Source organism: Lycorma delicatula, chromosome 1 (genome assembly GCF_047948215.1).
Source record: "Lycorma delicatula isolate Av1 chromosome 1, ASM4794821v1, whole genome shotgun sequence".
In the NCBI taxonomy this organism is placed as follows: Eukaryota; Metazoa; Arthropoda; class Insecta; order Hemiptera; family Fulgoridae; genus Lycorma; species Lycorma delicatula.
The window spans coordinates 294,454,602-294,474,069 of NC_134455.1; the positions used below are offsets into that span (position 1 = coordinate 294,454,602).

The 19,468-nt window shown below is 29.6% G+C and overlaps 1 protein-coding gene across 5 annotated transcripts in view; it reads right to left on the reverse strand.

Annotated features, from left to right (window-relative positions):
- Positions 1-19,468, reverse strand: part of Keap1 (kelch like ECH associated protein 1) — a 67,385-nt gene that overhangs the window by 45,924 nt on the left and 1,993 nt on the right. For 4 of the 5 annotated variants that reach the window (XM_075379707.1, XM_075379696.1, XM_075379690.1 and 1 more), the window contains exons 2-3: positions 13,831-13,944; positions 1,825-1,989 (exon numbers count right to left, since the gene is read on the reverse strand). In XM_075379707.1, coding sequence (XP_075235822.1) covers positions 1,825-1,989; positions 13,831-13,944 — 279 coding nt within the window. Of the gene's footprint in view, positions 1-1,824; positions 1,990-8,629; positions 8,767-13,830; positions 13,945-19,468 lie in introns of those variants that run through there. The other variant, XM_075379717.1, reaches the window with a different exon arrangement.

Consider the following 19,468-nt stretch of genomic DNA (forward strand, 5'->3'; position numbering starts at 1 on the left):
TTCTATGAGTCAGAGAGTGGAATGTTAGAAGTCTAAAGAAGGCTGGTAGCTTAGAAAATTTAAAGAGGGAAATGGATAGAATAAATGTAGATGTGTAGATGTAGAGAAATGAACATTGTTAACGGAGCATACAGGAAAGTTAAGGAAAATTTAGGGGTATATAAATTAAAACCTAATAATGTGTTAAAGATGGTACACCGATATATAATACGAAAGGCAAAGTCAATAGTTGGGTGGAATATATTGAAGAGTTATACAGAGAAAATGTTATTATAGAGGAAGAAGAGGAAGTTAAAGAGGATGAAAGGGGAGAAACAATACTGAGATCTGAATTTAAGAGAGCATTAAAAGATTTGAATGGCAGAAAAGCTCCTGGAATAGACGGAATACCTGTAGAAATACTGCGCAGTGCAGGTGAGGAAGCGATTGATAGATTATACAAACTGGTGTGTAATATTTATGAAAAAGGGGAAGTTCCGGCAGACTTCAAAAAGAATGTTATAGTCATGATATCAAAGAAACCAGGAACAGATAAATGTGAAGAATACAGAACAATTAGCTTAACTAGCAATGCATCAAATTCAGCACCCATATAACACTAACACTATCTCTGATGATTAGCCGTATGACCTTCAAAAAAGCTTCAAGGCTATATGTGTGACCACATATTTCATTGTAAAATTTTTTGCTTTTTTCATTGATGGCGTCAAAATGGGTCATTCCATATGAAAAAAATCAAGTTAACCTTGAAATAAAGTCAAGGTCACCATGAGGTGACCCCATCCAATCTGAATAACTTTTGTTTAGGTCATTTTTTTTTTTTTTCTGTGCGTAGTTTATAAGAAAATTGCCTGAGACAATTAAAATGGAATATTCATATATTACTATGAATACTATGTTATATAACACTTTACATTACATTATATATATTTTTTTAACCTCTGGTTCCACAGTTAAGCATTTTTTTCTGCAGAGGATGAGATGAATGTTTTGTAGCATGTGTGAAAAATGCCATGCCTGACTAGGATTTGAACCCAAGACCTCCGGGTGAAAGGCTGAGACGCTACCACTCGTGCCATGGAGGCCGGCACATTACATTACACTATGCATTGAATATTGTAAAATAGTCTTAATATTAACGTAGAGCAAGATCAAGAACTTTACTACTTACTAGATCACACGAACAAAAAATGGATCTATCATGCAAATTAGTGTGATCTAGCACTGACATGTACAGTGAATAAAAAGTGTAAATATTACTACATTCAAACCACTCTAAATAAATGGCACATTCTAGTTTCAGTTTTAAGTAAATGATTCAATGGTTTCAAAGACATTGAGGAACACTTACCTCAAACCTTCCTATAAATAATATAACTAAAATACTGCTGTTATATTTAAATCTTGATAAAAAACAAAATCAATTTTTTTTATATGTTATCAAGTACATTTTTTACAAATTTAGTCTTAATTTTTTCCAGGACAAACAGTTGAGCCTACAGATCAAATAAAATTTAAAAAATCTTCAATTAAAAATGAGTTTTTCATGTTACATTTTCTATCAGATTCTAACGCATCTATAATAGTTCCAATAAAACTAAATCCAGTACTCAAACAAAATGAATTCCAATACATTTAGTCAGCGACTGAAAGACTAACAGGCAGTTGAACTGAAAATCAATTTTATATCAAATGATATAATGGTATTAGAAAAATTTAATTACACATAACTGTGGCCCTAAAAATTAGTTACTTGTATGAAACTTATTAAACGAATAAAAAGAGTAGTTCATGTTAAATTCAGCAGAGTAAAAAACAAAATACCTGAAACATTGTAGCAGCTGGCAGTAGTTGACAAACAGTCCTTTCAGTCACTCTAATCTGCCCAGTATACATAAATGTTATTAATAGTGACATCGCAGTCGGGCAAACTCCTTGAAGCACAACCTTCTTCATCTCACTTTCTTTCAGTCCACTAGTAAACATTGCCTAAAAACCAAATAATTATATACATAATCTGAAGTGAAATTGATTAAAGAAATTTTTTTTAAAATCTGAATAACAGTATTGACAGTTAGACTGTTAAAAAAATAGAAACCTTGAAATTTAAGTTTGAAAAATTATTTAAGAAACAAATATTTACAGACAAAAATTACATTAAGTGAAGTAATGTTGGAACTACACAAAAAAAGAATAAAACAAACTATTGAAAAGCATTAATACATAGCTAATTAATATGATAATACAAAAAAAGAATAATATTTTTGTTTTAAGCCCTCTGTTTTGATTTTACACAAGAATGTATTTTACCAAAACTGTATCTTATACATCAAAATCACTGATTAAGACAACATAATAAAAAAAAAAAATTGTGGATAATCAGAAGTTTTTTCACATGGAAACCATGTCAAAACCTATATATATAAACTTAAAGATACAGTGATCAGAACACCAAAAAATTTAAACAAGAATTTTTACAATGAACTTATTTCAGTATAAACTGTTACCGCAAATAGGCAATCTAAAAGGAGAACAATTTTTTAACCTAGCAGATGTAAGCACAATTTGTTACACTGGAAGTTTTCAAGTTAATGTTTCTTAATATTTATAAAAGCCAATGAAGAATTTTTTTTAAATAAAAATACAGCAACTTTAGTTTGGAAATTTATATTACATAAGAGAATAATTCCAGCAATGAAAGATCAATTTCCTCAAAAGTGATACTAGAATGTTTACGTCAAGTGTGAATATGATCACATCAACAAATTCTCTTTATCTGCTGTTTTAATTTATGGTTTTCCACCTCAACAAGTGCACCAAAACAAAAATAAAAATGACAGTTCTGAGGTGTTGAAAAATACTGTAGTATGAATCTTTTCAAAACATTTAATGCTTTTGTACAATTCAACAGGTACTGAGTTGGGAAATTATTTTATGACTTTTCACCAAAAAATTCTATCAACAATGTGAAACAGTAAATTATAATGCAAACTACAGTGTATGTTCATGCTGTTGTTTTTGTCTTAGGATACACCAATTATAATGTCTAAAATAGATATTCTCTAAATCTGCAGTTCTAATGCGGAATATGAAAGAAAAAGATTATTAAAAAGATTTGATGATCTTGGCATTAATTACAAACCAAAATAACAAAACTTTTGAAATAAAAAGTGATCGAAAAAACTGATTTCTTACAGCTAACATACCAATAGAAAGTACACATAACAACCCAAGACAATATTGATATCTGTTTTTTACATATATATGATGGCTGTAATGCATATTGTTCTATTCATTTCCAGTAAAACTTAAAGTGAAGAACTTAGTAAAAAAAAAAAAATCCATGTATATAAATTCATACCTACCAACACAATGACCAGACTCACAAAACAATAAACACAACCAGACAACTACGTGAACCACATTAACACATTATCAACCACCCATTACAACATAACTATCAACATTTTTATAAAAGAAATTCACAAACAATAAACAACGCACAATCGAAAATAAACATAATTACTCAAGGATACAAAAATCAAACGTTTCAACTGTAACAATCTGCATTAAACATGATACAATCAACCACAAAGAAAATTAATCAATCACCTAAACGAGATAGATATAAATATAGCATAATTGTTTTTATAAATATTTTCCTAAATTTGTTAGTGAGTAACCATAAATAACGGACAAGCACAAATGAGGAGAGTGAACACACATAAGTTGGTGTGTGTCTATTTGAAGATTTAGCTGAACACAGTAATCTTATGAAAGATTATTAAAGAAATAATTACCAAATAATGCATTCTAATCAAACAATCACTTTCTTTCTTAACAGAACTTGGCTAGTAATGCTGAAAGTATTTGTAAAACTTTGTAAACTCAATACTAAAACTGTAAATTAAATGGTTTTTTTTTTTTTTTTTGTATACTTCCGTTCCTTCTGTAAAGTCTCTTAAGATTTTGTGTAGAAACATTTTTCTGTGTCGCAATATAGATTATTGCACTGTTATTTTTATTTTTTAAATTAAAAAAACTCAAGGGATAAACAATAAAATAAATTAAAATTTTATTAATTGATATACTGATACCTTATAATTTATTGTAATATTCTTAACATAAAACTGAATGGAGAAGTGTGATCAACCTTAATTACAGATTTTGCATAATATAATAAATTACATAATGAATTACGATAAATTATTTCACACTGTAATATAAAGTACTGTAATGAAATTGTTATACTGACAAAATGCAAAGACCTGTTGAAGTAAAATAAATCTTTTATTCTGAAAGGTACATAATAATATACTATGTTCATAGATCACATCATAATAAGATATATTATAAAACATAAAAAATAGATGTCAGAATAATACATTAAATATAAAAAATTACTACAAAATAACTCCTAATTCAAAAGCCACTATTAAGAATTATTTTGAGCACATATTTACATACTCATTAGATTTAATGGGTACATAAAAGGATGAATTTTTTTATAATTAATATTATTTAAAAATTCCATCAACAGAGAACTAGTGTTCCTGTAAAACAAAATCTTTTAATTGTAATTAAAAAATTGGTGGAACATTTTTTCAAATGGTGTTATTAAAGACCATTTAGTAATAATTTTTTTTAATTTATTAAAAATGGCAGCAAATGAAACCCTTTCTCGTAAGCTGAAGTACTGTGTTGAATTACATGAAAACAATTCTATTCTATGGTCTGATAATACAGGCAGACTCATCACTCTACTTAAAGTACATTTAATGATAAGAATACATGGGACCAAACTAAAAGTTGCAATTTACAATAAATATAATTAAACTACATTTATTAGTTTAGGAAGCCTTGTGATGAACTCAATTTAAAATATCTGAAAGATGTGTGATAGCACTGTTATATTACTATACATGTGATTATTAATTACTGAAAATCCTACATTAAAAATATAGTAAAGTCAAATTCCATGACCAAACATTTGAGTACTGCTTAGACGACTTGACATGTACAGCAATTACCTATGAAAAAACTTTATAAAAATAGAAAAACTGGCAGAGAGATCATACACATATGTGTATCCCCCTCCCTCCACCCCACAAACACACACAAATTAGTAATTAATTTGACTGATCACACGGTATGGTGAACAGCGTAATTCAAATAGATCACATAAAAAAAATCCAATGTTATTTGTTATGTTGTTTAAATAATAGCACAAAATAAAAGAATAAAGTGAATGTAAACAAGAAACATTTATTCATTTACAGAAGTGGGACTGGAGTAAATGAACAAGAAAAAAGGAAGGAAAGTAAATAGTACAAACCAGTTAAGGTGATACCAAGTAATAAATAGCAATGGTGGGAGAACTGTAACATCTTAAGATTAAAAATACAAACAGGGTGGAATTCTAGATACTATGTGCATTGAAATCTGAACAAAAGAAAATACACTTTTGAGGGTTTATGAAAAATATAGTTTTACAAGAATGGTTTCAGCATTTAATAGTAAATAGTATAAAAATGCACACCAGCTGTACTTGGAATGATTTTTGACACCAGCTTGTTTAACATAAAGGCTATAATCTGACTGTTAGCCTACTATTTAAATCGAATCCCCACAAATAAATTACAGACAGGCTAAAATAAAATATTAATTATTCATTAAGTACATATTAATAGTTAAACATGGTTGGAACTAGGGTTAATTCTTAATCAGTTAAGTTTGGTAACAGGATTGACAAATTATTAATAATTCTTGAGTTCTTGGGAATTGCAAAAAAAGTTTTTATTTACCTTTTTTATGAACATCCCATGCATTTGCACCTAACATAAACAATGCACATTAAGTGAATTATCTTAAATGCTATACATTATTTTTCAGTAGTTTTAAGAATATTAGCTCTAACAAAAACATTTCTTTAAGAGAAAATGGACATAATTAGCAAATGAACTAAGTCAAATAACATCAGGCATGATTATTAAATGGATAACAGGATTTCATGGTAACTTACCCTTAAGGACAGACTCTTGAAAGGTCTGTTACCATCAAAACAAATTATATAAGAAGTGTTTATTAGTGGACACTAATTCAAAACACACAACATATCATCAGGAAAAAGAAATAAGGGACATTGTAAAGGAAAGCTATTAAGGAAAAGACAATTACAGTGTCTTGTTTATAGAAAACGAGATACACATCTTTACCTAAGATGGAAGCATCTCATTACTGATTAATGATGTTATTTTAGACCAGCATAACTCTATATATGTTGGAATAAAGTATTTTTCCTTCCTTATTTTTGGGATGCTCCAGGAGCACCCCAAAAATAGGTTCAGGTTTCCCTAAAGACTCTTCCCAACCCTAGAACTACAAGGTGTGTATAAAAATCCAACTGTAGAAGAATTCTCAGTGAAGGACTCTCAGTCCATAACTTGAAAACAATAATTCTCACTGCAGCCAAATATACAAGGCAGTACTACAAATCTATTTTAAATTTAAAGATTTTTTGACGTTTATTTTTAGATCTCATGCTTTTCAGAATCTAAAATGCTAAAATATAAATATAGAAAAAATGCTGGAATGGCCATTAAATATGGCTTATGGCTTCATATGTTTTGTAAATTGATTAAACTAGTCATAAGGGGGGGGGGGGAGGAGTGAGTGATAAGATCAGGTAATGGATAGGTTAAGAGTTAATGCAAAACTTTATCACTTTATGGATATACATGACTCTCTTACAAAATAAGAAATCCTCTGTAACAAATTACATTTGATATTTCTTGCTATTAAAACTAAAATTATGATTTTGCATTATAAAAATACCAAACTGTACACTTATTTAAATTTTTGTCTGAAATTAAAAAAAAATATATACATTTAAAGAGGTGGCTACAATATATAACACTTTAAAGCAGTGATTCTCATCCTTTTTAGCTCCACAATCCCCAAAAAACAAAAAAATTATATAATGAATATTTCACGATACCCAATCCCAACCAAATGAAACCTAGTTAAAACTATTTAGGTGTGTTGATAGTGACAGGTACGAACATGCATGTATGAGATGTACAAACATGTACAATTTACAGGTTCCAACTTCATGTGTACGTGTTCCTTGTAATTTGGTCTACATGCATAATATTTCCTGTAAGCATCATGTTTGAACATGCATATGGTACATTTGTACTCGTCGTGTACACAGCAGTATAAACGAAGCGTACGAGACTGCAGGACATCAGTTTAGTTTCAAATGCGAAGCGTGTGTGTCTGGTGTCTTTATTTAAGCTTTTAAAGTGTAATTTCATTAAAAATAATAATAACTGAGGTTTCAGTTTTTTAGTGTGCGGTCATACAGTGTACCTTTTTTTTTCAATTAGATTCTTATGCAAAATGGATAATTTGTTAAAAAACGAAGTGAGCCATCTACAACCAATGAACTGATTGGTAAAATGACAAGACTGTACAATGATAGTTATTTAAATTATGATTTTACCTCAATGGATGGAAAGCCACAGTGCGCTGTTTGCTTTCAAGTCCTCTCTGATGAAAGCATGAAACCATCAAAATTAATTAACTTGAAAACTAAAAATCTGGATCATAAAAACAAACCCTTAGAATTTTTTGAAAGAAAGTTACATAATTTGAGAAATCAACAAGCTTCTGTTCGTAAATCAAGCCACGCTATAAAAGTACTCTTGAAGCATCTTATCTCATAGCATTAAGAGTAGCTTTGATATACAAATGCCCCCATATAATCACAGAAAACCTCATACTGCCTGCTGCAATTGATATGGTTAGTGTTTTAATAAGTATGGAAGAAGCAAAAATTTTTTTAAAAATTCTGCTTTCCAACAATTCAGTAGCAAGGCAAATAAATGACACAGTTGCCAATGTTCACAATCAGATAATTCAGCAAGTGAGTTCATATGAATTTTTCAAGATGAATGAACAGATGTAGCAAACATTTCTGAGTACTTATGTTTTGTGAGATTTGATATTAATCCAATAGGGACAGGTAAATCAAAGAAAATATATAGTTTTGCAAATCAATACCTGGTCAAGCAACAGGACAATGTCTTTTGATGTTTTTTATGAAGCTACTAAAAATTATAACATAGGTTGAACAAAATGTGTTGCAATATGTAGTGAAGGCACAAAGGTAATATCAGGAAAAACAGTGGATTTCTGAAAAAAATTTAAAAATTGTCTTATAACAACAGTAGAATGGATACACTGCTTCCTGCACAGACATGCTCTTTCACAAAAAATATGCCGAAAAATCTCTTTTTTTTCTGTTTGACTTCTGTTTAGAAAAGAAAAAAAGATGTTAATCACAGGAGAAAGTGTTAACCCAGTTACTGAAACTGCAAGATAAATTATTAATATCTTTCCAAGATACAAAAGCGTCATTCTCAATGATTTTACAGAATAATGATTATATGTTGCTGTTGGCTAAAGTAGCTAATGTATTTTTGCATTAAAACAACTTGAATGTAAATTTACAAGGATGTGATAAAAACATTTTGTTAATGATAGACAAAGTTCATGCTTTCATTAAGAAGCTTAATATCTGGATTATTTGCTTTCAAAACAAAAATTCTGATATGTTTCCACTTACTTCCAATTAAAGAAAAAAATTTGGATGAATTTTGGAAGAATTTGTATTATTCCCTACAGTTTGATAGCATGAAGATGCACTTGGATGAACAAAAAATTGAGTTGGCGGAATATTTCCCAAACAATAGAAATGATTTCTCGAAGAGCTGGGTACTGGATCCATCTAGTGAAAACATTGCAGCTGCTAAGTTACCAGTTGAGATTCACAATCAGCTCAATGAAATGTCTGTCAATAAAACATTACAACAATTAATTGACATCTGAAGTTTTATTTACATTTTTTTTAAAAAAAATGCTTGCTTATTGAGATGAATATGAAAATTTGGTCACAGAAGCATTGAAAACATTAATCTCTTTTTCTCCACGTCTTACCTCTGTGAAAAAGATTATTCATCTATGGCTTCGCTAAAAACTAAACATAGGAATCATCTTTTATCACTTGAAAACAATTGGTTTTTGTATCTATCATACACCCATGTATGGAGAAACTTTTAAATGGAAACAAACACTACCATCTCATTAATTTATTTTCTTTACATGTGTACTTATAAACATATGTAAAATGTTTATAATAAATGATTTCATTTTGTTTATGTGTAAAGTTGTATGCTAATTTTGTGACCCCCAGGTTGAGAAACACTGCTCTAAAGTATAAAGAGGCAATTCATGAATTATTAAATCATTATAATTATTAAATAACATACAACAAATTTGAATTCTAATATCAATGATGTTCCATGTCAAAAAATATTGTAAACTTAAATCACTACAATACAACATAAAGTGAAAGTTATCAGAACTTTACTTGAATCCCAACTAGCTTTTACTTCAAAGAGTGAATCATGAAGTTCTACTGGAACATTCATAACCTATTCTACTCTTGAAAATAATGGAAAAAGTTGACATAAACATATGTCCTAAAATGCTTAGTTTGCAAGTTATGGCTAGTGAAAGATTTCAACTACCCCATTGAAATTTCAGTACAACCGCATTTCAATGAGGTCATACTGAAATTTTTTGGGCGTTAATTAAGGTGCAAAATTAATGATTTATGGTCTTTGATATGAAAAATCAAACAAAATAGATCCCAGATTTCTCAAAAACTACTGCAGATGTGGTTCTGGGACCTATTTTATTTGATTTTTCATGTTAAAAACCATAAGAAATCATTAATTCTGCCCATTCATTAACATCGTAAAAATTTCAGTATGACCTCATTTCATCAGGGTAGCTGAAATCCGAGCGACGTTTTTCACTAGTCGTAACTTGCAAATGAAGCATTTTAGGACATATATTTATATGAACTTTTTCCATTATTTTCATGAGTAGAATAGGTTATGAAAGTCCTGTGAGATCTTTGTAATACATTCTGTATAAGTTATTTTCACCAGATGCTTCAGAAATGTCAAAATCAGTTTAAAACTACTACTCTGCCTTGCCTTTTCTTACATCCAAAACACTGTCCCTGTCATAGGTTTCAGCACATTAAACATTCAATCATTCATATAAAATCTGACCAGCTGATAAATTATAGGCTCTTTTAATGTTTGTCACTGAACTATTTGTCACTAATCAACTTCTATAAAATATTCCTTTAACTTATTATTGTTCTCCATTATTCATATAACATCTTAGTATATATACAAGAACAAATCAAAAATTATCTACATTTTTTGTTTTACAATTTATTTTCACAAAGGTAGGGGTTCAATATGTACATAATTTTTCTACAGTCACCTTCCTGACGATGCACTTGGTCCAGTGATCCACAAGCTTGCGTATTCCTTCCTAGAAGAAGGATGGTCACAAAGCCACTTTTGCACTGCTTCCTACACATCTAAGTCTGAGGAAAATCGATGACTTCGCAAAGCATCCTTCAGCGGCTCAGATGAAAGTTAGCAAGATCTACACTGTAGGGAGAGTGTTACAGTACCTCAAAATTCAACTTGTAGATGCCTTGAATGGTGTGATGAGCCATGTGTGGGCAGATGTCATGCATCATGTACAACAAAGCCTTCTCCGACAATAAACCTTGGCATTTGTTACAAATTGCTGGCTTCAGCTTGTTATCCTGTAACAAGCTGAACATTCACATGTTGATCATAGTTCCCTTTTCCATTAAGTCTTCCAGCATAGGCACTTTTGCATTTCAAAAAATGGTTAGTATAACTTTTCTCGCCAAAGGCTGGTTTGAATTTTTTCTTAGTCGAACATCCTGGATGTTTCCACTCCATACTCTGGTGTTTCAATTCAAGCTCATAGTGAAGAACCCATTTTTATTACCGGTGTCTATTCTGCTCAAAAAGAAAATGTGTCGCCTTCCTTGTTGAAAAAAATTAGTAAGTGTTGGCAGATATAACATGTTTGAACTTGTTCTGCAGTAAACTGTCTTGGTACCCATCATACACACATTTTATGGAAGCTGAGCTAGTTGTGAATGATTTGATGGGCAGAACCATGGCTGATGTTAACAAAGATGCTATCTCATCGCTCAATCTCTGTATTGTGAAAATCGTCTACAATGAATTTCATTCCCTTTTACACTCTGCGACCAGAGAAATCAGATCACTGCTTGTTGTTTGTGCTTGGTACAAACTGCTAGTGCAGTGGTCATGTTTACATTGTAACAGCCAGAAGGCAAATGATGCAATCAGTATCAAATTTTGCATATGTGATTGCAGTTGAACCTACTCTAAGCACACACATGCAGAAGGCAGTATGACAACCTTGAAGATATGTTATAGCGAAAGTGAAGATACGTTTTGCTCATCCTTGTATTTATATTCTTGCCTGATTAAAGCTAAAAATATACATTTGAAAGATAAAAACATAAATTTATATTTACTAAGTACAACAAATCTAATAATTATTAAAGGCAAACAAATTAATGGTACAAAACAATAATATGAAGAATATGGTTTACAAATTATTTTACCAGATATTGTTTAAAATGAAAAACCCAACAACAAAAAGTAAACAATCAAATTTTGATAAAAAGATAAATGCAACAAGCATTAGCAGATTACTGAACAAACTAACTAGGAGAAATAACAAAATGCTTGAACAACTTAATTAAATGAATCTAAAGAAAGACCAAAATAAATTAAGTATCATGTTAGAAAAAGATTTTTCTTCTGTAACATATAATCTCACATCAACAACTAACTCACAGTAACATAAGTAATATAAATTAAACATACTGTAAAAATCCTTCCAACAGAAGGATTATTGAAAATTATACATTATTAGTTTTTGTTTACCTACCAGTGAAAACAATCATTGATAGTATCAGCAGTCTACTTTATTTATAGCAAATGTCTATAGGAGATTAAATGACTGCTATGAAAGAAGAGAAGTAGAATTTGAGCATCAATACATATTGGTTAAGTCTGAAATAATATTTTTTATCACAAAAAAAAATTATTAATTACCATTTATAATCTGTAATTTCATTCAAGTGACCAAAGATAAGAAGGCCTCATTAATAAAGTTAAAAACCAAGGGATTATGTTTTTTTATGTGTCAGATTTGGTACTTACTAAAGAAAGAACATACAAAAGAAGCCATAATAAAAAAGGGAGTCTGACAAGGATGTTCCCTATCCCCGTTTTTTAATCTTTACATAGAACTAGCAGTTAATGATGTTAAAGAACAATTTAGATTCAGAGTAACAGTACAAGGTGAAAAGATAAAGATACTACGATTTGCTGATGATATAGTAATTCTAACTGAGAGTAAAAAAGATTTAGAAGAAACAATGAACGGCATGGATGAAGTCCTACGCAAGAACTACTGCATAAAAATAAACAAGAAAAAACGAAAGTAATGAAATGTAATAGAAATAACAAAGATGGGCCACTGAATATAAAAATAGGAAGAGAAAAGATTATGGAGGTAGAAGAATTTTGTTATTTGGGAAGTAGAATTACTAAGATGAACGAAGAAGCAGGAGCGATATAAAATGCCAAAGAGCACAAGCGAAACGAGCCTTCAGTCAGAAATATAATTTGTTTACATCAAAAATTAATTTAAATGTCAGGAAAAGATTTTTGAAAGTATATGTTAGGAACATAGCTTTATATGGAAGTGAAACTTGGACGATCGGAGTATCTGAGAAGAGAAGATTAGAAGCTTTTGAAATGTGGTGCTACAGGAGAATGTTAAAAATCAGATGGGTGGATAAAGTGACGAATGAAGAGGTGTTGCGGCAGACTGATGATGAAAGAAGCATTTGGAAAAATATTATTAAAAGAAGAGACAGACTTATAGGCACATATTAAAGCGTCCTGGAATGGTCACTTTAATATTGGAGAAACTGGTAGAAGGAGAAAACTGTACAGGAAGGCAACATTTGGAATATGTAAAACAAATTGTTAGGGATGTAGGATGTAGGGGGTATACTGAAATGAAATGACTAGCACTAGATAGGGAATCTTGGAGAGCTGTATCAAACCAGTCAAATGACTTTAGACAAAAAAAAAAAAACTGAACTCACAAAAGCAAAAATTATTTGATTATTTTATTAACCTACAACAGTATGATCTCTTTAAAATTGTGAATAATTCGATTCTGAATGGAAATTATTTAAACAAAGAATTAAACAAGGAGAGTTTTAGTTAAATGAAGTGTTTAATGAAATTTACCATCACCATTCAATAACAGATGGTAAATTGTTATTATACAAATATACCAAATTAATAAATATATAAACTGATTGATCCACCCTGTGGAACATAGGCGTTTATGGTAAAACAAAACATGTAACAATGTTTACAGGATATTAACTATAAATTAATGAAAAAGTTCTAAATATCTACAGAATGGGTTACCATGAAACTAACCAATAAAAGCAAAATATTAAATTACTAAACACAAAAAATATTATACATAATCTTTGATCACATGTTTATAACTATTCTAATGGTATCAACCTGTATATGACTATTTAATGGCTTATTAACATGCTGAAGAAGGAAATGTACTATAATTCTGAAACATCAACCACACAAAAATATAAAATGTGAGTCACAGAGATTACTTGCATTTTTTAAATGTACTATTTCTTCCATTATAGATTACAATAACAATTCTACTGAAAAATAAAATTACTTCATATTTTACAATCTGATGTATAACGAGTAACATTTTTTAAATGACTCTGCTATTAAATAAATCTTAAGTAACCAAAATGTAGCCAAATACCTTGAAGTAAGGACTAGCAGCAGCTAATACAACCTTGTGAGCATGAAATAATTCAGAACCTACTTGTAATGTGACATCAGTCAACATCTGATGGTTCCTCATCATTGACATCATCTGAAATATATGGACAGATATAAATTAGTAACTTATTAAAAAGAAATATAGATGTATGACATTGAAATGAGATAACACTTAAAAGTTAATTAATACTGAAATGTAATGCTAAATTAATAAAAACACCAAAATTAAAAAACTGTGATGAAATTCATTAAAAATAACATTAATCACTAAAGACATTTTTAATAATTATTAACAAATTATCAACTATCAATTCTTACATTTAGTATCAAATCATTTTAAATCATCCATATGTAATTACAAATATATTTTTTTATAATTTACCTTACCATATTTTGAGACCTTAAAATGGGGATTAATTTATTTTAAGGATGTATCATATTTTTTGAGCAGTCATTTCACATTGGCATATCAGCCAAATTTGAAATGTTTTCAGATATAAGGAAACTTTAATAACTTAACTCAAAGAAGAAATGGCTTATGTATAAAAGTGCTAAGATGTATCCACATTGGACAGTGGTTGGCCACCTAATGTTAGGTGTAACTGTATTAAAAGTAGATGGTTTGACAGGCTGTGTTTTAAGGAGTGGTATTTAGTTGTTATTCCATGGGCCCATGTCTTTAAAGTTCTAAACCTATGAAATAAGTTTGTTCATATACCAATCAATACAACAAACCTTTTCAACACTAGATGTCACTTTTTATGCGCCACTAAAGAGATATTGGTAAGAAATAGATTGAAAGTTTAAAGCAGGGAAAAAATTTCCTCTTAAACAAGAATTTCCATCACTTTTAAAAAAGCTTCAACAGCGCCCACAAATCCAGTACCCCTGGTGTCAACAATGAACAAGAGGACATGGAAATTTCTGTTCGGAGGCTTAGTTATAATTCTTCGGCATGGTCTTGATGATACCAGCATATGTAATGATAAAAATGGATGAAAAGAATAAACACTGAACCTGGTGCAATGTTACAACTAAAGATGTTAGAAACTTAAGGACTCCTAATGAAAGGAAAAAATGTAAAAAAAGACATAAGCCCAGAGAGACACAAAATTAACAAAAACTTAGAAGAAAAAAAAGAGTACAGAAACAAGGAAAAAAGAACTGGGTGACTGACTACTATTAATGATTCAAGTTATCGGATGATTTAGATTACTCAATACACAATTAAGAATCTGACACAAGTCTACTACATATTTCTGCATGGGGGGCAGAAATATCCCATGTGGCATGTGGAAGAAGAGGTAATGCCCAAGTTCTCAGGAGATATGCTATAAAGAACGTGGTTAAGTACTTTGTGAGTCAAACTATAGAAAATAAGGTAACACATGTAGAAAGTAACAGTCCTTCAGTACAACGCCAATAGTTCCAGTTTTGCTGACCCCATACAAATGAAAAGAATTACTAATGAAGATGTGGATGACATATTTGTAAAGGAAATTGTTAAAATCCTTCCAGAACCAAAAGCAGTTATTAAAAATACACAAGATGGATTTCTTGTCTTTCCAATAAGTTTTGATGGTTTTCTTCTAGGACTGTCATCAGACTTAAAAAAAGGGTATTGTTAAGAATCAAAGACCTTCCTCATTAAGTGGTTTAAGTTTCTGCTTCATTTAAGAAAGTCATCATTACTTTGCATGTAAATTTTGTTAGGTTAGTCTATTTTTTATTTATTTTTTTATCAATTAATAATACTTCTTAATCTATAGGTAGTAATCAATTTTTAACTAATGATAATTTTTGCCTGTACTGAATGAAAGTACATGTGTCCAATGTTGAACACTAGAAACATTTTTCCTTTAGTTCTTTTTTTCTTGTAAAAATACTATTTGTCGCTAAAAACATTATCTTCCTAATTTAATTGATAAAAAATAGCTCCATTTAAGATTTTTAAAGTATTTTGTACACACAAATGTTGAATTTTACTTATGTCCAAAATTATCCCAGACTGTTTTCAATACTAGACAAGCGCATTTAAATATACTGTCCAAATTTATGCTACACCTTAAATAACTTTGCACACTCCTATCTTTAAGACATAAGTATTACAATAAATTAACTTCCTTATGGTGTAGTCAAAAGTTAGCCATTACCATAGATTTAATAAAAATATTTCAAATTTACCCATCTGTTATGGTAATTTTGAAACCGTTTTATTTACTCTTTTTTCCCATAAATCAACTAAAGAGTAGAGTCCTAAAATAATCTTTATTAGTCTGGTAACAATTATAATAAAAAATAATGGGAATTTTTTGTAATATGATTCTTTAACTATTCATGAAAAGTGTCTAAAATTAGCCATGGATGACAGTCTATCTGCATGGCAAATCACTCTTAATAGCAATTTTTGTTGTAGAAACAAGCTTTCCAGGTTAGAAGTCCAAATGGAATTAATATCAGATTTCACATCAATTGAAGTATATGTGAACTGATAACACTGGATTGGTATACATTCATAATTATTATGTAACAATGCAATATTTTTAAGTACTTCATGGGTTTCATCAGACTGAAATGAAAATTATAGTTTACTTCCCAATCCCTCTACACATGTCAGTTCTTTAAATCAGTAATTAATACTGTTTTGTGAGTGTGAACAAAAGTTTTAACTTGGTACTTTCTGATTAAACAGAAGCCACCAGTTTTCAGAAGGAAGAATGATGTTTTTAAAAAAATACTCAAACATGTACACAAGTACAGGCCTTTATTTATACCATACAAAATTTTTGAAATCTTACTAACTACTTTTGTATTCAACCAGATAATACAAATCTAAATAGTGGCGAGCTGTGCTATGTTTTTTATTTATTTATAATAAATAAATATAACCTAACCAAACTTAACCTATGCTCACTTTGCTCGCTAACCTTGACTAGCAAGTGTGGGTTAAATTTGGTTAGATTAATGTAATCTAACCAAATGTTGAGTTTTTTTTTCAAAACATTATTCTTGCTTCTGAAAAGGGAAGTGGCCTCTGTTTAATCAGGAAGTACCATAACTTATCCATACCAATAAATTGGTATTTTTTAACACAGAAAATTACATTTTGGATAAATCTATCCAAAAGTAGCAGATACCACTGCTACTTTTTAATAGTGAAAAACATTTTTCACTTTTTGTTATTTTCTTACGTGGCTTAATGTATTTAGCAATAGCTTGTAAATAATGTGATTTCTGTTGGGATTAATTAACTACGTTAAAAAGTAGTAGAACTATCAAGTGTATTTTGTAAGAGGTTTATCAAAAATTCATTTAAAACTATTAAATTTGTTTCCACAAATTTATATGGATATCAGATATGCAAGTATTACATAAATATTAATAACGGTTTTTTTCTTCTGAGAACTAGATAACTATTTATAAATTTAAATAATAATTTACCAACTTACACGAGTAATTAAATTTTATTTACAACCTAATACCAATAGTTTGAATAATACTTGATAGTTTAATTTTATTAAATAGTGTTAATTAACATTACTTTTTTTTTTATTAAAAATTTGTTATTTATTTCAACGAATTACTTTTTCTTTGCAATCTTAAAAAGTAGAATGTATGCAGTTAACGATATTCTTAAGACATCATATAATATGGTTAAGAAAAACAACAAATACCAGAAGCTATTTAATGAGAATTGACTGAATTACCTCCTGCAAGCCTAGCTTTCCTTTATTTTCATACGGTGATAAGCCATCCGCATAACTACAGGACATTTTGTTAATCAGAGCTTCACAAAATTCAACAACACAGTATGAATACACTACAACACTGTTTATTTGATGGTTTCCCCTATAGTATATGTGAACTGTAATAATTATAACAAATGTATATTATTATCTCAATTACTACTTTACTTTTCTAAAACATTTTGATGGTTAACTCATAGTTTGCAGCCAATAAATAACATACTTCAATAGGAAAAGATTAATGCTAAAAAGTAGTAAACAATAATAACCCAAAGTATCAACCTGCAAACTCGTCAATATAAGAAAATTTTGATTTTCACACTCAAAAAAAAATGTAGATTTTTTTTAAATTTAATTATTCAATTTACTTTACACATATTTTACATATGAAAAATATATGAGATAACAAGCAAGTAGCTGGTTGAGAATAATTAAATATTTGTGCATGTTTGAAAGCCTTAGTTGAAAGGTTGTAAGTGGCCTAACTCAAGATGAAAGTCACTCCCAAAAATAATACTCATCATCAAGAATAATAAGCATTCCATGCCAAGCCTACAACAGAATCTGAGAAAAGAAGAAGTTACTAGTCCATGTAATTGGTTGCTCATTAATGGAGCATCTATTTTGGTTTTAAATAAATGAAGGCCACAACAAGGTAAGATTGGTCATAATAAAAATCTACGATAAGCCCTGAATCAGCTTTCCCCAACAAAATTTTAGTTGTCTTGGCAAAGCTACACAGAATGCATGTTTGAGTGTCCATTGAGAGAGCAATCAACTGTGCAATGAATTTTGAAATAGGAATTAAACATTGGTAGGTGAACTAGCAGGAGGAGAGATGGTTACCTAAAAAAGTTACAGTACTTGTCAGGTTTGGTACTTACTAAAAGATGGTATGAGTAATCATACTCCATGGCAGACAGCATGTTATAATCAAAGCTTAGCAAGCAGAATACACAATTCGGTAAATTCATGTAGGGTACGTCTGATTCATTGTTCTCTACACTATTCTGTTGTTATGCAGGAAAAGCATGCAAGGGTACACTCAGGTATTCATTTTTTTCTATTTGCTTGATGATATCACCAAATAATCTTAAAGCTTGTACGTGAGATATGAAAATGGAATTTTGTTACATAAGAAAAATGCCATGCTTGATAGGGATGTTAACCTGAGACCTCCGGATGAAATGCCACAATGCTACCACTCTGCCATGGAGATCGGCAAGTATCATTCTTATGTATTTACATATTTCATAATGTTTAAATGTAGGCACCGTACACAACTACCACTTGAAAAAACAACTTTTATAAACAATATACCACTCAACACAAACATTAAATACAACCTACACAAAACAAACAAAAAAGGACCACACATCTCAAATACTTCAACATCATGAAATGTATAAAGATACAGATACACAATGAAATACTAAATGAAAAAAACAATTCAAGTTTAATATACTGTTTTAATGTACCCTAGTTATGAATTCCTAACTGAAGATGGACACATGAACAGAACGTCTTATTTACAGATATTTTATTAAGTAAAACCTTGGTTGGTGTAACATCATAAAATACAAAGTTAATAAAAAGAAGTCCATAATAGGCTAGGCTATTAAATATGTAAGCTAAATAACGAAAATAATTACAAAAAATAACAATTTTAAAGTATTAATGTTAATGATTTAAACACATAGATGAGTATTTGGATGTATTAAATAAAAATGCACAAAGTTGCAGATTTTTATAATTTGTATTATTTAAAAATGAAGAAATATTGAATCTATAAACAAAAAAGTCTTTATTTTATTTTAAATAAATTGTTGGAAAAGCAATTAAATAAAAATTTAATTAAATTAAATATTTGAA